This window comes from Xenopus laevis, chromosome 2L (assembly GCF_017654675.1).
Source record: "Xenopus laevis strain J_2021 chromosome 2L, Xenopus_laevis_v10.1, whole genome shotgun sequence".
NCBI classification, from domain to species: domain Eukaryota; kingdom Metazoa; phylum Chordata; class Amphibia; order Anura; family Pipidae; genus Xenopus; species Xenopus laevis.
The window spans coordinates 98,367,061-98,394,161 of NC_054373.1; the positions used below are offsets into that span (position 1 = coordinate 98,367,061).

Sequence of the window (27,101 nt, forward strand, 5' to 3'; positions counted from 1 at the left end):
TGTAATACATTTTTGCCTTTTTAAATTTGAGTGTGCAGTCCTTATATTTATCTTTATATTGATGTTTTGGAGACTCTATTTGGGCGGTCTCCATGGGACGAGCACCTCACAATTGAATGTAAATTGGGTGTGAGCCTACAAAAAATGTAATTTGCCTCAAGAGAAGACCACAGTAATGGCCTGATAAAGTCCTAGTCTGATGAGGTTTTTAAACCTGCCAAAGGAAATCTGGTCCATTCTCACCCTGATTATTTTGCCACATACAATATGATACCAACTCTAGAGGGGCAAATTGTATCTGTAAATATAAACTAATACAACATGAGTATACACAATTTATTTTCAGGCCCTATTTTCAAGTCAGGCCCTATTGATTTTGCTTATTCTGAGTCCAAGTTTCACCATGACGCAAGACCAGTTCTGCAACATTTTTGTAGCTGTAAAAGCCTTTGTAAACAGCCCCCTGGGATAACATTATAAACCAGCATATAGGGATCAAAACAAGTCTAACTGGTTTTCTACAATTTCACTCCACTCTTGTGAATGCGAAGAATCTAAAGGGATTCATTAGTGTGCAGGAACCCACTGGCGAAACATATAGAGATGCTTGTTGCTTTCTAAGCACTGCCATACGCTTTAGAAGCTCTGCTGAAAAACTAGAGAGTAACCGGAGAATCGGCTGCTATTATGGATTTCCATATCAAGGTGATTTTGGCCATCGCTACATGTGCTCTCTCTGTTGGTGCAGGTAAATATTATATAAATCTGTGGTTCATTTTATAACTTAAATAGTGAGGTCGGTTCAAATTCAAGGTGCTATAAACATGTGTACAAGTAGCAGGTTTATATAGTAACGGTCCCATGGATTGGACCCGAGTTTAGAATTAGTAAAGCACAGAAAAGGAGAATGCTTCTCTAGTTCTAAACTAAGGTCCAGTAAGTTTATAGAAACATACCTTTCTATTTGTTATTGCTATGTTCATTTATAAAGCGGCAAGATATTTTATAGCTCCGTAGCATTGATTGTGGTTAAATAAAAATAACTTTTTACACTGCATACAGTGACGGAACTTTCCTTGGGCGGGCCCGGGCGTAGGCTTTGCAACTGGGCCACCCTTCCTCCTCCAGATGTGCATTTTCAGACATAATGTGCATGTGAACCACAATATTTTTTTTTCTTCTTAGGCTATCCAGGTCACCACATCCCCAATAGTAAAGCTACTGACTACATGACCATGATGTTGTAAGCATCTGTGCACTACATAAAATGACACACTTTCTTGCTAAGAGGAGTTTAATCCATATGAGCAACCTTTACCAACCATAGTCAACTATGGTTCATGTGGAAGTGAGGATCTAACCTGAATACACTGAATTATATATAGGCAGAATAGTTTTTATCTTAGTTTTATTGCAAAACAAGTTGATTTTCTGAAATGTTCTGATGAATGGATTGAAAGCCTACTTCTCTGTGACCCTACAGTACAACATATGTTACGCAATGTATAATAGTCATACTTGAATATATATATACAGGTAAGGGACCTGTTATCCAGAATGCTCGGGACCTGGGGTTTTCCGGATAATGGATCTTTCCGTAATTTGGGTCTTCATGCCTTAAGTCTACTAGAAATTAATTTGAACATTAAATAAAGCCAATAGGCTGGTTTTGCTTCCAATAAGGATTAATTATATCTTAGTTGGGATCAAGTACAAGATACTGTTTTATTATTACAGAGAAAAAGGAAATCATTTTTCAAAATTTGGATTATTTGGACAAAATGGAATCTATGGGAGACAGCCATTCCGTAATTCGGAGCTTTCTGGATATCGGGTTTCCGGATAAGGGATCCTATACCTATATATATATATATATATATATATATATATATATATATATATATATATATATATATATATATAACAAACAAGGGAAAGTTGTGCTCACCACTAGTTTTTAAAATCATTAGGCGGGGGTGCAATGAGGGTGTGACCACAAAAAACATATAGACAAATACAAGATTCCTCTGCACTCAACCCATTATCAATATATTTAAGACAGCGACATTTTGTGCATACTGCTACTGAAAAATGCCTTACCCTTTAAACAAAACAGGGATTGTTTGTCCATATATTGCAATATATTTAAGCTGGCCAACTACGTCAAAGTCATCCCATATCTGGCCAGTCCTATGCTCAATTTTCATCTGATTCATTAAGAATTCTATGGTTTAATTATACATTTTCGTCCCTTTTATAAAATGTATAATTAAACCATAGAATTCTTAATGAATCAGATGAAAATTGAGCATAGGACTGGCCAGATATGGGATGACTTTGACGTAGTTGGCCAGCTTAAATATATTGCAATATATGGACAAACAATCCCTGTTTTGTTTAAAGGGTAAGGCATTTTTCAGTAGCAGTATGCACAAAATGTCGCTGTCTTAAATATATTGATAATGGGTTGAGTGCAGAGGAATCTTGTATTTGTCTATATATATATATATATATATATATATAAATAAATATGAATATGTAGTTAAGAGCACTCACGGGTATTGTGAAAAAGGCTTTTATTGGAGTGTTACAATCTACCCCACATCAACGCGTTTCGGTTCTCTCTGAACCGTCGTCAGGATGCACACAGAAGTCATCACGTGATCCATAAATACAAACATCAACCAATCAGTGCACAGTGTTGATTAATTATTCATGCTGGTGAGTGTGTTCTGCATTAACGTGTCAGCATCAATTTACAAAATTCACAATTGATCAAAAGTCAAAATACGTGTATATAAAAGAGATTAACCATATTAAAAAACATTAAAAACATTAAAAGTGGTGAATCGTCAAATCTTTTAGAAACATGTAGAAACTGTGCAGATAAACAATTGCCAAAACGGGGTATCAAGGATGTCCATATTATAAAAATAGAAAAAGTTTTTTTAAAAAATGAGTTAATTGGCCAAATGCAGCAGAGTTTGTTGGTGCGTTTTTACTGGATTGCTAGCAACACCTCCCAAACCTTGTAGGATTCTACCTAAGTAATAGCCTATATATATCCATGTGTACATCCATGGTTCAGTAATTACCAAGTATCAGAGTGCTAGGGCTATTTATTCTTAGTTGTTACACCAACAGGTCACAATCATTATATCAAACAGCACCAATCAACTATACTTATGCTGCCAATATATATCCCAAATATTCAACTGTCTATAGAACATATTAGGCCACTCTTTTAATTTTTAATTGATGCCTATGTTATTAACATTAATTTTTACTCGACTCCTTGAGACCCCGTTTAAACTGCAATGTAAAGATCAAGATTTCAAAAAACAATATACAGATGGGTCACCAATCACAATGCACACTTATCATGTAGAACGTTCCCCTACCTATAACCCAAAAATAAGTCCCAAAAAACAATTCGTAGTGTCACCATTCTCAAATGAAGTGCGGTACCAGTAAAAAATGTGAAAGAAATCCAAAAAATCTGGAAAAAAGGAAGGACGGACAAATATTACTTTTATTCAAAGCAGGCCAGTGAATACATCTCATTAAGGCCCCTAGGAGCCACTGTGTCCAAAGTCCGGATCCACTTGGACTCCCTCTGAAGCAATAATTTCCCCCTGTCACCTCCATGTTTAAGTGGAGGAATATGATCAATTAATATACATCGAATGGAGGGGAGCGAATGCCCAAAATTTACACAGTGTCTTGCGAGTGGGGTGTCTGCTTTACCAGAAGTAAGAGCAATGCGTATGGCAGATCTGTGATTGTTCATACGGATCCGAAAAGTTGTGGTACATTTCCCTATATAATACAAACCACAGGGGCAGATAATGCAGTACACCACATACTCAGAAAGGCAGGTTAATCTATGTCGTATTTCATATCTCTTGCCACTGTGTGGATGAGAAAAGTGAGATCCCGTTAGAAGAAAACCACATGTAATACATCCACTGCACCTGTAACAGCCCATCTTATTGAATTTTAACCATGACTGTGGCAGGGTAGTTGCCCACATCGTCTGCAAGTCTGTAACCATCAGTATATCGCGCAGAGCCCGACCTTTACGGTAAGCACACCTCGGTGGTTTCGCTTGAATAAACGGTAAATTGTTGTCCAACTGTAGTATGGGACAATTCTTTCTGATAGCTGTACTAACATGTTTGCTTGCAGGCGAAAAATTCGAAACAAAAGTCAAGGCGTCATCCTTGTTTGGTTCTCCTGTCATTACTTTAGATGTGCCCATACTCTCTTTTGTCAAAGCTCTTTCCAATTCACTATCCAGGAACTCCTTTTGATAGCCACGCTGTACAAATCTCTCTCGCATCTCATATGCCTGTTGTTTTGCCAGCTCAAAATCAGTGTTATTACGGAAAACCCTCAAGAATTCTGTGTATGGTATTGATCTCAAAATAGAGGGCGGATGAAAGCTGTGTGCATGCAATACTGTATTTCTATCCATATCTTTATGGTAAAGTGTAGTGCCCACACCACTAGATGTACGAAAAATCCTAATATCTAAAAAATCAACAGTATCACGGTCAAAGTGAACTTGACCGGAGAAGAAAGGGCATTCACTTCGGCAACAAATGTTCGGAGTCCAACATGGTCCCCCCGCCAAATCAAGAACACATCATCGAAGTATCTCTCGTAGAGAAATAATTGATCAGAATATTTGGAGAAGATGTGTTTCTTTTCAAAAAAATCCATAAATAAATTTGCATAGGAGGGGGCCACGTTGGACCCCATTGCCGTGCCCGTCAGTTGCAAATAAAAAGTATTCTCAAAACGAAAATAATTCCGGGTGAGTACCATTTCCAATAAAGAGCAAAGAAATTCAACAGGTGGATCCCCCATATGTCCATTAGTCAGAGCCGTCCTACATGCTGAGACACCCTGATCAAGAGGTATAATAGTATACAAGCTGGACACGTCAAGTGTGGCAAAAATGGTATCATTATATATGTGTTTGTGTGTGTGTGTGTAAAGAAAGACCAGCAACTCCGGGGTTTTTTCGTGATTAAATAATAATTATATTTATATGTAAAACATATACATATAATTATTATTTGGTCACGAAAAAACCCCGGAGTTGCTGGTCTTTTTATACATATGGAATTCCTTACCATGCACCTGGGCTGAACACAAAAGATGGAGTGCTGTTCTTCACTATAATATATATATATATATATATATATATATATATATATATATATATATATATATATATATATATATATATATATATATATCTCTCAAAGCGTGAAATTTAACAGAACAACCCTGCTTCAGCCATTTTCAGTTCATCCCTTCCAGTGAATCAATTGACATTACTACTAGTACTTGATTTTGTTAAAGTGGAAAGGATCAATACAATTATTCAGTGCCAAATTACCTATTAAACAAGCTAGACACTTATCTAGATGCAGCCCACAGATAATGCCTGTTCTGCAAGCTTTTCTTCTCTCTGTCTTATCAGTTTCTGTCTTATCGGAGGGCATTTTCTGCAAACAGACAAGGGGATGGAAGCAGAAGAGAAAGAGCGAGGGGAGATAAAAAGTAGTTTTTGGGGGCTGGCTTGGTGTGCTTTTTGAAGCTGATGACCACAGCCTAGGCAGTTCTGCTTTTTAAAAGACCTATTCCAAGATAGGGATGCACTCACTGACAAATACAACATTTTTCAACAAGTTCAACAAGTTCCCCGCCTGAGAAAGCATGAAAAAGAAAAAAAAGAAAAAAATGTGCTTTGCATACACCACATCTCGAAACTGTCCCACATTTATGTTTTTTTTACTGATACTGAAATAAGGGACCAGTTCAAACGGGATCAGTTCAACCTATCAGAGGAGGAGGGAGCAGCAATAAATGACATTTTGTAAAAACATTTTAAAATACGTAATCCAAAATTTCTCAAGAATCCTGCATGAGCTGATTGTCCACATTCCCATCAGCTGCACCGTAAGATACTGGGAGGGATTGTCAGACTTACCTTTTGCTCCATTACATCAGGTAACATAACGTTTAAGAAAAAGTGTCTCAGCTCATGAAAGCTTTAGAGAGGATGGATTTTTTTTAAATATATATTTTTTGCATATGAAACAAAAATGTAATAAAGCAACTTTCCATTAAACATTCATTTAAAATGTTAAATGTTATTAAAATAATTTGCAAATGTAATTGCAATTGAAATGAGAATCTCTGTCCCTTTCTGCACTGCTTGTTTTGACTCTTGAAACAATGTAGCAGAAGTCCATTCTTCTCCATCCAAATATATGACTATATTTCTGGCTTTGTCTTGCAGATATCACTACATATGTTCCACAACTGACCCTTATGCCTATTCAGGGCAGCGTGACAAGTACAACATTTACACTGGACAAACCACAATGTATATTTGGTAGCAGAACCAATCAGGTTTGGCTGCTTGTTGCTAGAAGCAATGGTATGTATCTTATTATAAAAGCTGAAAATGTTTGCTATATCTTTTGCATATCTTACCCTGGGGCTGCCAAGGCCACTCTAGTAGTTTTCCAAGAAAACACTCTACAATTTTAATAGAAGTAGATGGCACACTGGATTCATGACACACAGTGCTCTGAAATTAGATCATTAGCATGACCTATAGGTAACTTTTAATGTTCATTCATATTTTAAAAAATTGTATAGGTGTCACTATCACTTTAATGGTGGTCACCAAAAAAACAAACAAATAGTTGGTGCTCACTGCAGGGATATCACTCATATGTGAAATGGGGGTTGTTCATCTTGAAATTAACTTTACAGGGCAGATTTATCAAGGGTCGAATTTCGAAGTGGAAAATACTTTGAAATTCGACCATCGAATAGAATCCTCCGACATTCGAATTCGAAGTCGGAGGATTTTATTCATTGTACGATCGTACTTCTTATCGTACGATCGTATGATTTTCCTTCAAAACCCAAAAACTAAAGAAATATGCTCTGGCAGGTCCCCATAGGCTAACATAGCACTTCGGCAGGTTTAAGTTGGCAAAGTATTAAAGTCGAAGTTTTTTTACTTCAATTATCGAATGGTCGAACAGTCGAACGATTTTTACTTCGAATCGAAGTCAAAGTAAATTCGAAGTCGTAGTATCCTATTCGATGGTCGAAAAATGACTTTGAAGTTCGAATTTTTTTAGTTTGAAAATTCCCTCGAATTCACTTCGACCCTTGATAAATCTGCCCCTTAGTATGAGGTAGAGAGTGATATTCTGAGATCATTTGCAGTTGGTTTAAAATTGTGGTTTTACATTCATTTAACGTTTTATTCAGCAGCTCTCCAGGTTGCAATTTCAGAGATCTTGTTGCTAGGGACTGAATTCCCCTAGCAACCATGCATTGATATAAATAAGAGACTGGAATATGAACAGGCGAGGGCCTCAATAGAAAGATGAGTATTACAAAGTAGCAATAACAATACAGTTGTAGCCTTACAGAACATTTGTTTTTTAGATGGGGTCAGTGACCCCTATTTGAAAGGTGGAAAGTGTCAGAAGTAGAATGCAAATCATTAAAAAACTGTATAAAAAAATGAAGACCAATTGAAAAGTTGCTTATAATTGGCAATTCTATAATATACTAAAAATTAACTGAACTACCCCTTTAAAACAGCAGTGCTCAATACTGTGTTGCACAGCATCTCAACTGGTAATCCCTTCCCTGCCTGCTGGGGATCAAAGGCACAACACAGGGAACAGCAGGATAAAGACTGTACTGGGGGCCTGTGAATCTGCCATAGGGCAGACTTTTTGAATGAGCGGCAGTTCAGGTCTTCTGTGAACCACAGTATTGAAGTCCAAAATATATTTGCGCACAGTGCACACACTGTGGAGATTTGTTTGTGTGGCTTTGCGAATATTTTATTTATTTTATTTACTTACTTATTTAATCCCTTCATTTGTTTTTTTTCATTCTGCAGTGTCAGTGTCTATAACAAATGCAATGCTCAAGCCGCCCTCTATGTATTCATCATTCCCGACTCAAGGATACTACCATGTTCCCCTTGGCACCGAGGCTTCATACCCCTGCTCTAACACAGCTGACTATATTAGAGTTGGAGATACTGTCTATTGCACAGATAATACATATTGCAATGCACCCTTACCTGATTCTGGACCTTACCGGTAAGAAAATTCGCTAAGATTTAAGATTCATGTAAACATTCTTGGCTTGTAAATGAGCAATTATATTTTAATGGTCACAACAAGTTAGAAAACAAAAACCTGATTGGTTGTTATGGGCAACATCACCGGTTATGTTTGTCTCCAGTGTTAATATATATGACCTTTTCTAAAAGGTCTTTCAGGTATTATTGTACCTATATGTTTATAAGTTTCAGAAATATCATTATATTCTTGATTTATAGTGTGGCACAAGATTACAATGTGCTTTTCTGGCAATGTGTACTCATTTATATCAGCCATTGCCTCTGTGGAGCTTGCAATCTACGTTGTGTAATGAAGCAGTATCTACATTTGTTCAGTGGGTCCTATCCTAGGAGAACCTCATCAGCCTTCCCTTATTTTCGCTGTGTCCCTCTATAAACACCAAGGGGCAGATTTAATAAGCTCGAGTGAATAATTCGAATGGAAAAATATTCGAATTTCGAAGTATTTATTTGGGTATTTTGACCATCTAATTCATACTTTGCCACTTTAAACCTGCCTAAGTTTTTTTTGATCGAATAAAAATCCTTCGATCGATCGCTTAAAATCGTTAGAATCATTCGTTTGGAACGATTTCAACGTTCGATCCAATGATTTTTATTTTGCGCTAAATCCTTCTAATTCGATAGTCAAATTCGAAGGATTTTTACTTCAAGGGTTTTATAACCCTCAAAATTCGACCCTTGATTAATCTGCCCCCTAATCTATTTGGTCCTACCAATATCTGGTCATTGAAGAAATAAGTGTCAAGTTCTCTAATAGGACCTAGTAGACCTTGTTTCACACTGAACATAACTCTAAAAGGCTCTAAACCATTCCACAGATCCTGTCTTTGAATAACTCAACTGTAAAAGTGAGCTAGGGTGTTTAAAGGGCAAGTCTACCCCAAAATAAAAATTTGCTGAAGGAAAGAAAACTTAATTCTAAACAGCTTTCCAATGTACATTTATTAATATTGTTTTTAAAGTTATTTGTAAAAATAATTGCTAATGAAAGCAGCATTTGCTTAATTCCTGGTTGTTACTTTTTAAATAATGTTGCAAAAGTCTTCGTTCCCCAGCAAATACAGGTCAGTTAATCAGCTGCCTTGTCTTACATTGTATCAATAGTCTGAGCCACCAGGACAGAGATAAGACAGGGACAAACTGCTTTCTATAGCAATACATATATATATATAACTTAAAAAACATAGACAATTTGTACTGAATGTATACTGCAAAGTTGTTTTGAATTATGTTTTCTTTTATTAGGCACATATTTATTTTGGGTTTGCCTGGCCCATTAAACTTAGTTTATACACAAATATTGCAATTATTTATATTATAAATGTGAATATTGCCTTAAATCTACAATAAGATGATCTATTTCTAGGGTGAAATTTGTCGTGATGAACAATAATGCTTTGGTCTCATCGTCACTTTGGTCTGGTTTGATAACTTTGCGGACAGGTAATTTTATACATTTTGTAATATATTTTAGAATGAACTGTAATTGTCATGTTGCTGATTTTGTTGGATGAGTTTTGTGATTAACAACTACGGCTACTATTTTTGGTTTTAAAGACACCAAGCCATTCTGATAAGAGGTCTAATAATCTATTTGGGGCTAAGGCACATACGCCATGAAGATTGTTTGTCCTGGTGATTAAAATGCATGAAGATCAGTTGTAAAAGGGAAGCTGTAGTAAATATTGTAGCCATGTATATATTTTTTTTCTTTTACAAAGGTATGTGTAATCAATGTGTACAATTTCTTTAGGGAAGAATCCATCTACAATTGATACTTGGCCTGGGAGGAGAAGTGGGGGAATGATTGTTCTAACCAGCATTCTCTCACTTCTTATGGGAATTTTGACACTCTGCCTAACTGCTGCTTTCTTTGTTGGATGGTAAGGAAAAAACATTTCATTTACAATAATTCACATCCTGCATACATTCTTTTTTTAACTACAAAATCCGTCACGTACATGTAAGGCACAGAGGAATATTTCTTTCTAGATAATATTATAGATATTACAGTTTAAATGGATAGACAGGTGACTTTTATTGTTCACAAAAAATGTGTTTCTATGTTTCTGTATGTCATTTAGCACGACCTTAAATATGTAGTTCGGTACATTATAAATGATAACTGAAATGTTACATAAAAGCTGTTGGAAAATGCTCCTGTACTCAATGCCAATCCTAGATTTCAGCCAGGTACAAAAATATTCTGGGCTGTTCCTCTGTAGTGCAGCCAACCCACGGTTTTAATTAATTAAATTAACTAAGTTAATTTCTACTCTGTGTCTAAAACTGGCCATACATGGCAGTGTTGGCAGATTATTGGCCTGTGTATGGGGCCAAAATAATGGGTTTCCCTATGGATAACACAGTCAAACATCTGCAGAAGACTTACTTTAAGAAATGAGTGCTCCTCAATCTCCAACTGCTCTAGTCTATGAAAAAGGGAGAAAACACTGAATTTTCTGTGGCTTCTTGACCTACATAATTGAAGGCACATTGTTTTCTGCTTCTTAATAAATGATATAGAGGTTAATCTACAGAAAATTCTGTATGACTTCTCCCCTGTTTTCCCCAATAAGTATAGTCAGATATTGATGGGTGTTCTCACCAAAAGGGTTAGCCTAGTCTGATATGACCACTTATTTCCAAGAAAAAAACCCTCTGCATACTCTGCCAATTCATTTATACTACTTTGAAAGAGACTTCTTTATCTCTTTTATGCCCAAATGCCCCTAAACACCAGAAATGTATAGAAAGCAGGATAATTAATCTGAGGGTTTATTTATCGACAGTCACGATGAGATATGTAGTTTGATGTTTAAGAAAATTTGGACTACAAATGATAAATACCCAATATCAAATAAATGTGAATTTCCTAAAAAGGACTAATTTCCTCTACTTAATTAACCACTGGTAATTTACTGCATTGTGATGGATAGTGTTATTTCTCAATTTAATTCAAACTTATTTGTCTCTTTCTCTCTCTCTCTCTCTTTTTTAAAGCAAGGGGATGTCCCGCAAGAAAGGTACAAAGGAAAACTCTATAATCCAAGCAGATCAGAATACGAAGAATTACAAAACACACTATTCTTCAACCATTCGTCACCAACCTGACCCACCATCAAGTCCTGAACCCAAAATTGTGTAGATTCCTAAAATACTCATCTTATCTGTCAAAATACTATAAACAGTATGATATTTGCCTCAAAAGCCTCATCACATCGTATTATCAGTAATAATCCTATGAACTGTAGCTACAATATTCCAGAATGTCAGTAATTCCACAACAGTGCTGCTCTGTACTCAGGGTATTAGAGTGGTATGTTTTTTTGTAGATATACCCAATGTAGAACATGTGGATCAGTTAGGGAATGGGACATTTTGTAGACATATGAGTATATTTAGAAAGCATTGCTGAGGTCAGGGGATGTTATATTGATTCACACACAGTATTTTGGTTCACACACAGACTTTAGTCCCATGTTCTCCCAATGTTAAAGCTTTAACATTAGAAGATTAATAGCTGGGAATTTGATGAATTTATAACATCTCAATCAGCATCTGAATTATCTATAGAAGATGGAATCAAACTTCCCATATCACATTAACCAGGGTTCAAAGATATATACTGTAGAATATGACTATATAGTATAGACTGTCCAGTGCTGTACCGATGTAATTAGATTAAAGTGATTTTTGTTTGTTTTTTTGTGAGAAAACTAGTAGAAACAAAACATTTTTTTTTAATAATGCAAGATAAAGATTTATTAGATTATGGGATTTTTAAAGATGATAAGATTTATATTAATCATACCTGGGCATAAATAACAAATTCTTTTTCTGAATTAAAGGGGAACTAAACCCCCCAAAGAGAAAAGATCTTATCTTGTCGCCCCTCCCTGCTTCCTCCATGCATAGTCAATAGCTGCAAAAAGTGTCCCTGAATATCACACTGACTTATTCATGAAGAATAGTGCAGCAGGGCTCAAGGGCACCATCTTGTGCATCTTCACAAAGGTATTGCCGACACTGAGATATATGGTGCATGCACAGTTGCAGCCAGTCTGGTATTTGCACCAACTATGCATGCGCCAGAAAGCTCCGTACATTGCTGAAGGGAAGGTAAAGGGAAGAGGTAAAAGATTAGAACAGATGAGATCTAATGCAGATATAGGATCTATTATCCAGAATGCTTGGGAATCTTTCTGTGCTTTCTGATCTCATTACCTTAAATAAGCCCAGTAGGATTGTTTTGCCACCAATATGGATTTATGCAGTTTAGTTACTATCAAGTACAAGGTGCTGTTTTATTCATACACAGAAAAAGGAATTTAGTTTTAAAAATTAGGATTAATTGCTTAAAATTGACTCTATGGGAGACAGCCTTCCTGTAATTCAGAGTTTCTAGATAACGAATCCCATACCTGTATATGCAATGAATCACATAAGGCAGTGATCCCAAACTAGTGGCTTGCGAGCAACATGTTGCTCACCAACCCCTTGGATGTTCCTCCCAGTGGCCTCAAAGCAGGTGCTTATATTTGAACTTCTGGTTTGGAGGCAATTTTCATTGCATAAAAACTGGGTGAATGCCAAACAGAGCCTCCTGAAAGCTGCCGGTCCACATAGGGGCTACCTGTCCACATAGGGGCTACCAAATAGCCAATCACAACCCTTATTTGGCACCTCCAGGAACTGTTTTTATGCCTGTGTTGCTCCATAAACTCTTTTTACAATTGAATGTGGCTCATGGTGAAAAAGGTTGGGTGCTCCTAACATAAGGGATACATTTTTCATTGTGGTTTTTATTCTCATTTAAGTAATGCATCACATAATTCACATTTACAACTCATATTACAGCATATATGTTTGTAAGGCCTTCTTTAAAATTATGTCATGTAACACAGTAAAGCCTTGAAGTCAACATACCAAGCTTTTTATATTATATTAATCTGTCTTTTCTCTTTTTTCTTTTGTTTTTTAAAATACATTTTGTTTTAAAATGTACACGTTATGCGTGATATTGATAAGTATTTTTGACCTGCACAAGCTCAATAGTTTAGAAATATTCACTATATAGTGTACAAAGCAGCCAATAGTGCCTGTGTTGGGTAAATAGGCTTTTAATGCAGATTATGGCTAAGCAAAAGTTAATGCAGACTTCGGGTTTCTTGAGATAAACAAGCTCTCCTTCTCTGTGACAAGAGTCTTGGTTAGGATTGCCACCTGGCTGTTATTTTACAGGTCTGCCCGGTAAAAATTATGGTTGATCCCAATGCTATTAATAAGTAAAAAAAATATAAATATATTTTTTCCAGAAAATGTGGCAACCCTAGTCGGGGTGAAAATTCAAATGTATAACTTCTTTGCAGACATACATGAATTGTGCGCTCCTAGGAGACAATATTATGGAATGTATTGATGTTTAAAATAAAACAGTTTGGCAGAGAGATCAGCCTCCTCTTCCTACCATAGTTCCTACCTGGGTATTATTAATATTGACATTTTATTAGAATTTATCAAAATATCTGCTACAACACTACATACAAAGGCATTTTTGAGTGATTATGTGCAGGGCCGGAACTAGGGGTAGGTAGAAGAGGCACCTGCCTATGGCACAATGATAAGGGGGTGCTTGGCAGGTTCCTATTAAGCTTCTTCTGCCTATTCCTTGTTTGCTGCACTGTCTACCTCCCCCTTCTTCCACCCCTCCCCCTTTCCCTCCCTCCCCTCCATCCTCGCGCTCTTTTACTGCGCATGTGCTCAGATTTGGTCAGGTGCGCACATGTTACAGTATTTTCTGGCATATGATTTTGTAACCACAACAAAACACGGACGACAAATAGTACTGTGTGTCATTGCCCTAAATGCAAGAAGCCTGTTGCCTTTAGTTCTGTATCTGTACATGATGACCCCACATTTTAGTTATTTATGTGGTCTGGTCTTTTTAAAATTGTTTTTATTTTAGTTCTCAACTCTTTATATTGTTTCTATTTAATAGTGCTAAAAGCATTGTATATTGAATAGATGCGCATGCATTCGAAAATGCATGCGCATGGAAAAAAAAAACACTTTAACACAGAATTTTTAGTGAACACATCAACAATTTTTTGAACTGGGTAAAATAACCTCTGACCTTACACTGATGTTCAAACATTTCACAACTATGCCACATCCTACATCTGTGAACTAAGGTTTTACATTTTTTTTTAATTATTTTATTAAAATTGAGTCTATGCCCTCCAAAAGCTCACCCCTTCGTGCATGTGCAGAGAACACTTCTACTTGGGGACAAGCTTCATTCTGCACCTCACGCCAAATAAAAAATTCAGTGCAGTGCAGTGCAGGCCAGATCTCTCCTTAAGTACAGGCCCCAACTGCTACCTGTATTTGTAACTGTTCCCTAAAGTCTGGGGGGCTCATTTATTAACACTGGGCAAATTTGCCCATGGGCAGTTACCTATAGCAACCAATCAATGATTAGCTTTTTAAAGCCAGCTTCGAGAAGAACAATGAATGCAACAATTTGATTGGTTGCCATTGGTTACTGCCCATGGGCAAATTTGCCCAGTGTTGAAAAATGACCCCCTGTGTCTGAAGTCAGAGCATGAGTACGGGACAGAAATGAGGAGATGCCGCCCTGCCTCCTGCCCCTTAAGAATGCAGTGCTGTTGAATGCAGGCAGCACTATATTGATGGAGGTGGCTGCATGTGTCTATGCTCCAAATCAGAGCACAGAGACCTTCAGCAATCAATTCAAGTCACAAGGGAAGGCAATGTGCAAACTGCAATAAAATGGTGAAGAGCAGATGTTTATTGCTTACTGCCTTCCCGTGCTTGCCTTGTCCTTTAAGGTTCTGTAAAACCTGAGTGTGTGGTGCATAATAAAGGCTGTTCCACTTTTGGACAATAAAAGGAGCAAAATAAAATTTTCATGGAAGATGACATTTATTCTGTTATTACATTTATGTACAATGAGGAGAAATTATTTTTAAAGGTAGTGATCATAAAAGATATTCATTGTTTTTCTCTTATTCTGTTTTGTTTCTGGTTAGGTCTCTTCAGAAGTATTTTTTGTGACATTGCTTGAGGCATGAATAGGTGAGATATGCAGCTGACATCTGCTTGTCACACAGAGTTGGTTTCACTGTATTTTGTAAAAAATATGTTGACAACATCCATGAATAGTTTTGGGTCTTCTTGTTCATGTAATTCTGTATCATATCCAAAATGACCCCAGAATTTAAAATAAATTTCCATATGACACTTTCCATATGACGCTTCCTGTTCCCCAGGGGGGACGTATGCTCGCAGGCACCTCTCTTGGGCCCCGGGTGGCTCACTCTCTGGACCTAGCCCTTCTTATGCCCTGGCTGGCGGGATTCCCGCTGGAAACACTATGCCCACTTCTAGTTGGGGCCATAGCTGCACATACTAATTACTTCATTTACACTTCCTAGAGTGTACCGTTACACAACTAGGCCTCACTCTACCTAGGCTCAGTAACTCTTCTAGGAGATAACTCTACTGCTGCATGACCCCATTGCTCAGCTTTCTTCCCATGACGCATCTCTGATCTCACTTCCTGAAACCTTCCCTTTCGTAACTTGCTAGTCTCCACCCACTGGGGCCTCTCTCAACCATTGTTATCCTTTATTAATATTAACCATTACATATACAATTATATTAAACATTAACATTCCACCCTATCACATACAGGAACCCTATGATACAGCCCGTTTACAATGGAGTTCACTTGCTCAAGCTTTAATTAACCCAAAAATAGACTTATTTATACTTCCCTTAAAGCGTTTGCATGTGTCACATTTTGTCACACTGTAACGTTACAGCTAGCAATGAAGACAGGAATCCTGTGTTTAACACTCTATGTTGTGATCAAGAAACCTAAAGCTGTTGTAAGGATTATGGAACCTGAGATGCATCTTGCAGTCACTCTGCAGTGTAATTGAAGATTAGAATACGCTCCAGAAATGAGACCAAGCGTATTGGCAGTTGGCACTTGTACACCTTGCCAGCACACTCACACTGATATTTTGTAAAATAGCACAAAGGCCTGTGTCCCTTATAGCAGTGTATTTGGGATCCTTTGATCCCAGTTCTAAAAAGACTAGGATTTGGTACTTCACTAACTTCAACTTTACTACAGCCGGGCCTTAAATTTATCCTACTACTGAACCATAGTTGCAGAGGAATGTGCAAGGCTTTCATATGCTGGATTGCAGATGTGAACATTAACTCCAGGGGTCATTTGCGTTTGTGGGCCAAACCAGAAGGCTGGAGTCTGTTCTTACAAGGAATCATTGAATCAGTCTTAAACTGCAGTTTTACTCTCTAATACAAATTACTAACACTGGGTTTAATTGTTTCATTTTATAGTAACCCAAAGCATCCAACCATAGATTTGGTGTTTAGTAATCTGCCTGTGGCAGACTGATCAAAGCTAATTACTAATTGGTTGCTATGGGCTATTGCAATTTTGCTCAGTGTTAGTAAAAAACATCTCCACTTTGCGCTAGACGTAAAAATGAATAAAGAGGGCAAATGTAACAAACCAAATATTAATTTCTCTTGAATTTGTAATCTTAAAATATGGTTATTTACTCCAAATTCCAGGGGTACAAATCCATTTGCCTTCTATTTATAAATGCATCATATTGATCCTAATATACATAGAGACTATCTGAGCACAGCACATAAATACATGTGCAAAATATACTGTATGCATTCGACAAACACCTTCATAGGATCCAATGCAAACTAAAATCAATGTCCAATACATATAGATTTTGCAAGAAACCACAAAATCCAGTACAATATAATTACATCAGGTATTTTCTTTTCAGATCCTTTTATGTATATGTGCTGCTCAAAGGCATCTCAGCATGGTTTTAAAAATGTCATTATATGATTCACTAGAGTGTGGTTTTTGGTCCAAACACATTTCAATGGTCAAACCACACTTGTTTCAGGCCTTTTTTTTCACCTGATTTCATTGTTGTGTATGTAGCCAGAATTATTGCCAGCGTCCTTCTTCTACTGGTGACTGGACAATGTGATCACTTAATTGTTATGGCCACAAAAGACTTGTCTCTGTAACTAAGGTTATTGTTTGTACAGTTACACATTTATTGCAGCTCAACAATTAGAGGAACCATTTGGGAAACAGAGATAGTGCTAGGTTATTAAAACCAACTAATAAATCCCTGTTCATTCATGGGAGGTGCAGTCTGCAATCTAAGCAGTCAGATGGGTTCCTTGGCACTCATGCTACAGTATAGACAAGGTTCTCTTGAATAATGTTCTGCCTGGAACACTACTACTAGCAAGCGACTGTATAGCCATCACATCTAAATAAGGACTTGCAAGAGAAAGTCAGCAGTCTCAACAAAACAGAAGAGGATAAACACAAAAAGGTCAGTTTATAACAAGCATTGCAGGGAAGTTTCTAAATGACAGATAACTGTAGAATAATGTTAAACAGATTTTTCATTGTAGACAATATGAAACTTAAGGGATCAGCAAACTGCAAAAAACTTCTAAAAATTCCCATTTTTATCTGCAATGCACTTTCACCCCACTCCACAGTGCCTAGTTCTGTCAAGCCATTTAGGGGGGATTATCTACAGAACCAAGGCACATTTGGAGCCTTGTACTTAGTGTCTGCTCAAGGCATTAAAAGGCATAACCAGTATGAGTGCGCAGAACACACCTGCTCTGCACAAAACTTGAGTCCTGTTTTTGTTAGCTGAGATTAAATTATATTTAGGGTAGCAAAAGTGAATATGTGGTAGATACCTGCCCCTAGAGCAGCCTAGAATAAATCCAAAGATGTAACTCTCTTGAACATGCACAAGTATAAGTCTTCCTAGGGGTGCATGGGAAAGGTAAGAAATATGGTGGCAGGGTGCTACTCTACTTTTGTACCTGGGGCCAGTACTTTTTTTCATAAAATGGTCCCAAAAATCCCAGATGCATAGAATGTGCACAGAGAGAGCAGCTATAAGAATACTGAAAGGACAGAGTGTGTCTATTTCCCAAAACTGTACAGATCACAGGAAAAATTGGCAGCAGCAGTGTGTTTTCTATTGCTGGTATTATTTGTTATTTAGCATTCTACACCTACACTCAAATGTTGAAGGCTTTATAGTAAAATGATCTACTGTAGGTTGGTCACTGTAGGTTGGTCACTACATATGCTAAATGTGTCTCTATTGTGTACAGCAGGAAAAGTGTATGTATGCACACACATATATGAAAACATTGCAATAAACATAGCTACTAGCATTTTGTATTGCTGCAATGCTTTTCTCACTGATGGAATTATGTTGCCTTGATTTCTTATGAGAAGACGAGTAAACTCTTACTTTACTGGTGATAATCTCCCTAAGATGTTGATTTTAATGTTTTAGGTGACATCTGCCAATAACATGCACATCCCATATATATTGCATGAGGACATAAGTTCAAAGAGAGAGAAATCAAGTTCAAATTTTTACCCCTAAGGTTAGGGGTAACTACACAAGAGATTTTGATTTGATTTGTGGATCATATTTTATCTGATCTTATCACGCAACACCACATAACAGCACGATCAACAAAATCGGATCCCGCTATAGCTAGAATGTAAAGTTGGAGCAGAAGTCGGGGGGTGTACTTTGTTTATACATCTACATCTGACATTTAGGGGGTTATTTACTAAAATCCAAATTGATCTCATATTTTGTTTATTTGGGGCTTTAATATTTTATTTTTTAATTTAGGTAAATACAATGGAGAATGACAATCAAAATCCATAAGAGGATAATCAAGGTAAGTTAAACATAGATTTTCAAGTATTATATAACTGTTAGTATCAATGTAGTACAATGGATAATAAACTGGTAATAAAAGTAAATACAGATCAGATATAAATTGGATTAGCTTGACTTGCAAATGACAGAATAGATTGCATAAATCCTTGGAACTGAAGAAGGATAGAGAATCTTGTCCAGCTGTTCTTTACCTATTTGAGATAGAGTACTTGTAAATAATTTCCATTTAAACCAGAATCGTATTTTATTTAAAAAAAACATGACCGAACTCCCATGCCCGATTTTAGCTAACCGGATCCCGGAAAACTCAATAAAATTGAGCGAAAACCTGAATCGCTCAAAATGTTCAGGCTTTGTCCCAAATTGCTCAAATTTTGTGGATTTTTTTCCCTGAATTGCTCGAATTTTTCGAAAAACTCCGATTTTCAGGTTAAACCCAGCGAAGAAAACAAAACCATCAAATTGAGATAGGTGCCTCTCACATTGACTTATACAGGACCTCAACAAGTCTGAGATGGTGGATTTTCGGATTTGGGCTTTTTGCAGCATTGGGGTATACATAGGGACCATTTACTTAGCTCGAGTGAAGGAACAGAATAAAAAAACGTTGAATTTCGAAGTATTTTTTTGGCTACTTCGACCATCAAATTGGCTACTTCGACCTTCGACAACGACTTCGAACGATTCGAACTAAAAATCTCTCGAATATTCGACCATTCGATAGTCGAAGTACTGTCTCTTTAAAAAAAACTTCAACCCCCTACTTCGCCACCTAAAACCTACCGAACCTCAATGTTAGCCTATGTGGAAGGTCCCCATAGGCTTTCTAAGGTTTTTTTGGTCATAGAAAAATCGTTCGATCGATTGATTAAAATCCTTCGTTCGTTCGATTCAAAGGATTTAATCGTTCGAGCGAATGATTTTTCGTTCGATCATTCGATCTAACTAATTGCGGTAAATCCTTTGACTTCGATATTCGAAGTCAAAGGATTTACCTTCGGCAGTCGAATATCGAGGGTTAATTAACACTCGATATTCGACCCTATGAAAATCTGCCCCCAAAACTCAAATTTTTCGAGATTTTAACATTTGTTAACCCCATTAATGTATTTCAACGACAAGAAAAATTTGTCAGACACCAACAGATTTAATCTCGTTTGATGAAGATGCAGCATTCTGCCTTCCCATCCAACAGTCATGTTTACATCAGTTTTTTGTATCAGTTGCATAATATTTTGACCCATGTGACTACATTCGACTTGTAGGATGCATTTTGTTGATTTAACAAACTCTCCAGTGGAGTTTAGCCATAAAAGACAAGATATGTGGATGATTAGAGGTGTAAAATGGAAATCCCAATGTCAGAAAAGTGCAATACAAGCCCAACAATGTTGAATTATTCTTATTTAGTTATTTGTATAGGATTACGCACACATCATTTTAAAAATCATGAATAAAATTAATGGTGGTTTTTTTTAGCATGTGCTGCTCTATGTTGAAACATTCATTTAATTTGCACTAGATGGCAGTTGTGCCGTACACAAGCTGCAACCCTCCCATTTAAACATACGGAAATCTATGCAGCTCTGCATTATGAATTTCTCTGTGGTTCTATGGTAACCTTAGATTGAATCAAGCATAGCAGTATATGAACGCAAAATTTGGAAAGTAGAATGGAAACACAAAACTATAGGAAAGGCCTGAAGAGCTCACATGGTCATTTATATTGCTAAATACTGTAAGCTGCATGCTGGATGTATTATACAGATTCATAGGGGCATATTTATTATGCTGTTTAAAAAACAGAGGGATAATATGCCGTGTAAAAAAGGGCGTAACATTTTAAGAGGATATTTATTATGTGGTGTAAAAACAGCAGAATAATTCGCCACACATTGCCAGGTATCGCTGTGTAAAAATGGCATCATTTTTTTACACGCTCTTTCTTTAAGCAATGTCCCCTGGAACTTACTTACAAAGGTCTGAAACAGTCTAAAATAACGGCGGAAAATCTGGCGTTTGCATGTCATAAAATATCGCACACCTTTATAAGTTCGCCATTTATTTTACGCAGCTTTTTACACCGTTTTTCCTCTGATCACTCCCAGAGGAAATGAAAACATTTAAAGATGCCGAAAAATTGTGCTTTTCATTTCTGTAACACATTGAAACCACACATTGCAAATATAGAATTTTTGTTAATCTTGGAAAATAAATGACATTTCCAGGACGTTACCCCTCTATATCAATTCTTACTCTGAAATATTGATCACCGAGGGAAGTAGATCTTCATTACATTCACTCTGGAGAAATGTGCCACAATAAGTAAAGCCATGAAGAACATTTGCCCAAACATGCAAACAGCTTGTAAAATATAACCAGAACCTAAATTCAAATGTAATGATAACCAAACAAACTAGTTATTAACTAGGTAACTTTCCCTGGAAATTATACTCAGTATAATAAACTAACATTATTGTAGCGATATATGGATTTTGGACATGGCATGACTGTTGCTTGTTATTATTCATACATTTTTTAGGTACTTTTTTGTTGACTTTTCATTGTAACTAAAGGCAATTCTCCCCAAGAGATGACTCCAGTTCTCATAACGCCTTACATTTTTCTTCACAGGCCTGTTAATCTGCAGGCTTCTGGCAGCTGAAACTGTTTACTATATATACTGTACTAGATAGTTGCTTAGTGTTATATTTTATTTTTTTGTCCTCCCAAAAATGTGTAGTATGGTGTTCCCCCTTTAAGATTACGTAATCTAATTTGTTAACAAAATCTATTTAGCAGAAAGTGGAGGTGGCACTTTAAAGAGTAAAGGAATAAAGAGGGAACGTTGTATATCTTTTGTCATCATTTAGCCATCACAGAAGCACCGGGACATTGAGATTCAGGATTATATTTTCCCATGTAATGCCTTTGCAAGTCATTACATGTCCTATGTACTGCTATTTTAATTTACTTACTGAATTAAAGGTCATTTGCGCTGCTGGATTAAATTGCTGTACCACAGCACAAAAGTACATTCACCTCTTCCTACCACTTTCATCCCACTTGAAAGAAATAGCTTTTCCGCCTTCTGCACTGGTGTAATTAAGACACCGCATCTAAGGTTAATTCTGTCAATCTTTTTTTCTTGTTCTATCCAGGTTTAGTTTCAATTGAAACAGTAAAGGACCATATAGTGAATGCTGGAGAATGTTCACTGAGCAATGAATTGCTTTTCAGTTATTGTCAGTAATTGCCCAGTGAATGAACATTCAGTTCCATGTATAGAACACTTCATATGTGACCATTTAAATGCTGTACAACCCACACCTTATTTAATGCACATCTATAAATTTAGCTGGTTAACATTCAAAGAAGTATTTCACCTTTTAGTTAATTTTTACCATTAATATCCTATTCTTATCAACTTTTCAATTCTTAGCTTTTTTTTGTTTCTGAATATTTGCCTTCTTCTTGCCTTTTCCTGCTTTTAAATGGGGGTCCCTGGCAGCCAAAACACTATTCTCTGTGAGGCTATAATTGTACTGCTTATGTTACTTTTTATTGCTTATCCTTGTATTCAGGCCTCTCCAATTAATTTTCCTCTTTATCATTCAAAACACTGCAGGTAGCTAGGGTAAATTGGACTCTGGCAACCAAAGTACTGCTTCCTCTAGCTCTTGGCTTTTGAGATCTTTTTGCAAGGACATACATGCAGAACCCTGTCCTAAAAGTGAAATAAGCATGAATTTATCACTTATTTACCCTGATGAAAAAAGTATGAGGGCATAGATTTGTATTTCCTGAAAGTTCCTAGAAGGAGGCAACTATTAGTATCTACAGTATATACTCCAGTACATTATTTGCTAACACTGTTCTAATATTCAGCACTTAGCACAGCCACCTACTGAAGGTGATACCATAATGGAGCATTTCAGCAGAACAATAGTTCATTTCTGCTTATTAGGAAAAAAAAGCAGGCTTTACATATTATTAATACTCTGTTTGTATGACTTCTTCAACTCCGTCAAGTGTTATCCCTTGATTATATGTTAAAGAATTCTGGGAGTTTTAGTGCAGCAATAAGTGGGGACCCAAGTCTAGGAATAGGGTTGGCACCGTTTAAAACTCTTCTTACTTGTTGGTGGGGATAGGTAAGGAAAAGGGGCTAGGCCAGTAAAACAACGGTGGCAACCCTAGTTAGGAATCATTGCTTTCATACCCATGGCTTTTTTTAAATAAAAAAAAAGCCGTGCCCTTGCTACATCCCTCTCAGTTTGTTTAATTCAACAGAATCTCCAGACCAAATATGGAACCTCATCGTTTTTATTTGTTCTGCTAAGAAAAGAATACTTTTTTATTGAATATTTATTTTCAGTTAAAAAAACAAATCCGTTTTCTTCCTTTACTGATGTTACATTCAAAGGGCTTCTCTTGGAATATTCCAGGGACATACCTGCAGACAATGGTACAGGTAGCCTCCAGTCACCTATGCCTCTAATCTCCACCAGTTACCTATAACCATCCCTTATGCCTTACATTGTTTTTTTTTTTTACTGCAGTGCCATATCCAATGATTTGCGTCCATGACTTCTCCACCTAAAGCCACACAGATCCACATAGACTTTGACTTCATAGTATATAATTAAGAGGTATGTATATAGCATATCTATTTCTACAAACACTGTTTTCATGCTTAACTGGAGGTTGATTAAAGGGGTTGTTCAACTTTGACTTAACTTTTAGTATGATGGAGAGAGTGATATTCTAAGACAATTTGCAATTGGTTTTAATTTTTTATTTGTGGTTTTTGAGCAGCTCTCCCGTTTGCACTTTCAGCAGTCTGATTGCTAGGATCCAAATTACCCTAGCAACCATGCAGTAATTTACATAAGAGACTGGAATATAAATAGGAGGGGGCCTGAAGAGAAAGACAGGTAATAAAAAGTAGCAATAAAAATAAATGTGTAGCCTTACAGAGCATTTGTTTTTAGATGGGGTCAGTGACCTCCCTTTTGAAAGCTGGAAAGAATCCAAATAAAAAGGCAAATAATTCAAAGACTATAAAAAATACATTATGAAAACCAATTAAAAAGTTGCTTTAAATTAGGTATTATGTATTTTATTAAGTTAGTTTGAAGGTGAACCACCTCTTTAAGCAAATCAAGATTATTTTCAGGACACTGATAATGAATCATTTGGGCAGAAGAGGATTATCAGTGCTCAAATGGTAACAGTGTTAACAACTACCAGAACACCAGTGACACCAACTATTCTCCGTGTATGTAGCCAATACTGTACATACTGAATGCTTGACAAGAATGGGGACTTGCCTCAGATAGAGGCAAACTCTTGATTTAAGTTATATAATGCTGATAGGAGACATATGGCCTCTCCAGCTATGCAATGAATCTCTGTCTCTGTGTAAAAAGTAATAAATCAGTGTCTTCAAATTTATAGTAGTTTTGAACTATTTGCTTTCATCTTCCGCCTCTTTCCAGCTTTCAGATGGGGACCTGACAGTCAAAAAACGAATGGTCAACAAAGTTTACACAGTATTACTTATATTTCTATTCAGACCCAATTAATTTTCCAGTCTCTCATACAAACTGCTGCCTGGTTGCTAGTGTAAACTGGACTCTAGCCATCTTGAGAGCTGCTGATAAAAAAGCCAACTAATTAAAAAACAATGTGAAGAAATTCAAACTGCCTTGAAACATCACGTTCTTTACAAAAAAAACAATAACAGCATAAAGCTGCCCGCTATTATAGAAATAATATAGTATATATTTCAATTTCTTCAGTCAATACTCTGACATGCAAGAGATGAACTGAGTTATGTTAAAATAAAGATTGCTCCATCTCTACTGCTTCAGGCTCAAAACATGGCCCAGTGAAAAATCACTTGTATTTGGTCCCATACTGTGTTACATATTGATTATGTTTTTCTATTTGATATTCTGATTATGATGCTTTGCACAATTATTGTGCCTCTAGTTATATGGGCAAGTACCCTATTTTTTGCACTCGGCAACTCAGAATTTGCATCCAGTGTCTATAGGCATAGTTCTTTGCACTCCCAGAATGGATTGTGATTACATGCCTTTCTCTCAGTATGCTCCACTGCCTGCATGTGACCATCCATTGGAATACCTCTACGTTGCACATCCCTGAATGAAAAGCCCAAGCACCCTTATGCCTGTGCTACACTCTCCTCCTGCAAGGCACAGAGCACAGCAACACAAAGCATGGGCAGTGGCGCATGAGTTAAGTGTATTGCATTAAAGTGTGCTTGAATATGAAGTACCTTTATAACTTGTTTTATTGTATGATTTTTGTTGCCCACAGCATTAAAAGGTAAACGTGACATGCAGAAGTAGGTGAAGTAGGTGGAAGTAGGTGATTAAATGCATCAAAATGGCATCACCAAATAATTTTTCAGCAAATAAAGAATGAACTGATGTGATACATGCCAAAGTAACTTCTTCAACATGAGCAAAGGATCACAGGACAACATTGCACTGACCGCGATTCTGCAGAGGACAAAGAATGTTTTAGGTTTCATCCTTGTCATTTACACAGCTTTATTGGGAGTTCTACTCTGCTCTGAGCTCATATTAACATTGCTGCTGGCTGAATCAATGGGCTGAGTCGAAAAAAATACATTGTCTTATTCACGCTGGACAGCTCTCCTGAAATAAAATAATATCTGATATAAGATCACTGTGCTGGCTGTTTTCCCTTTCAGTATAATCATAAGGATACAAAGCAACTGCAATATAACAAAGAGGCATTCAATTGTGAACTGTAAAAGGGAAGGTTTGTTTAGCATCTACAACAGTCATTTTTATTATATTGATTGTACTTTGGTGGACCATCCCTTGGGGAGAGAAAGAAAATTTTTTTAGAAAAAAAGCCTGTAGTTCAATCCATAGGGAGTATTATTATCATTGAATAATGTTAAAACACCAACATATTCCACAGCAATGAACGATAAGTGGGTGTATAGACTGAGCATACAGAGCACATACAAAACTAAAGTGATAGAAGAGTGGGAAAGAAGGCAGTGCCCAAAAGAGCGTACACACAGGTTAATTGACTCCTGTTGAAAATAATCCTAGAATACATGCGTGAATGGAAGGGACCATAGACTTTAATCTTAGCTAGGGAAGGGAAAGATGTGCGTATTGAAATATCTGTCATAACATGTCAGCGCTATATAGATAAAGGACAATTATGTAGTAGCAATAGCAAAGTCCTATCCAAAAATCCATTGCAGGTTATAGGTAGTTTTACTGCTCTCTTGTTGTTACAATATGAAAAGCCAACGTCTGATTATTTGCTCTGGGTTACTGGACCAGGACAATTATTACCCATTGTTCTTCATCAAATACAGTAAGAGAACAACTATTGCAGCTGCCTCAGTCATAATGATGAATTGACGGTCTGTGAATGATGTAGTGCCATAGTTTTAGCCTTTCCCTATTTTCCAGCAGATGTAAATGTAAGAGCTGTCCAAATGCTTACCCTTTAGGGCAATGGCAAATGAGGAGACTGGTCATCCTGAGCGAGCGACTAATCTCCTCCAAACGCTCCCCCAGCGGCTAACATGCTAAAGAAGATTAATGGGGTGGTTCTCCTTTAAGTTAACCTTTAGTATGTTCTAGTAAAGCCAATTCTAAGTAACTTTTCAAATGGGCTTTATTGTTTATTTTTTTATAGTTTTTCAATTGTTTGCCTGTTTCTTCTGACTCTTTCCAGCTTTCAAACAGCTTTCCAGCTTTCAAATACTTTGCTTATGGAGTGATTTGTATAGATTGTAATTAATCTTTTAAATAAAGAAATCATGACTATAATTTTCTGTGTGTATCATTTGCATAAATGTGCTGAAACCAGGTTTTAACTTTTTTAAAGCCATTTTGCCACGGGGTTGTAATGCTTTCCAGATTACAGATAAATCTAAAAAAAATCACAATATCAGTCATCTGAAAGCTTGAAGGCTCATTTAAAGGACAAATGTCACACTGGGTGCTGCAATCAGGTGAGTGGGATGAGTCACGGAG

The 27,101-nt window shown here is 36.7% G+C and overlaps 1 protein-coding gene and 1 long non-coding RNA gene across 2 annotated transcripts; both read left to right on the forward strand.

Annotated features, from left to right (window-relative positions):
* Positions 1-555: 555 nt before the first annotated feature.
* Positions 556-11,942, forward strand: upk3b.L (uroplakin 3B L homeolog). Its single transcript, XM_018246868.2, has 6 exons — positions 556-748; positions 6,317-6,457; positions 7,955-8,159; positions 9,573-9,649; positions 9,960-10,089; positions 11,210-11,942. The coding sequence occupies exons 1-6, from the start codon at positions 688-690 to the stop codon at positions 11,352-11,354; spliced, it is 759 nt and encodes a 252-aa protein (XP_018102357.1). The 5' UTR covers positions 556-687; the 3' UTR covers positions 11,355-11,942.
* Positions 11,943-16,245: 4,303 nt separating this feature from the next.
* LOC108708302 lies at positions 16,246-26,769 on the forward strand. Its single transcript, XR_001934435.2, has 4 exons — positions 16,246-17,640; positions 18,988-19,036; positions 23,601-23,690; positions 25,387-26,769. It is a non-coding gene; the product is annotated as an uncharacterized LOC108708302 (long non-coding RNA).
* Positions 26,770-27,101: the final 332 nt, after the last annotated feature.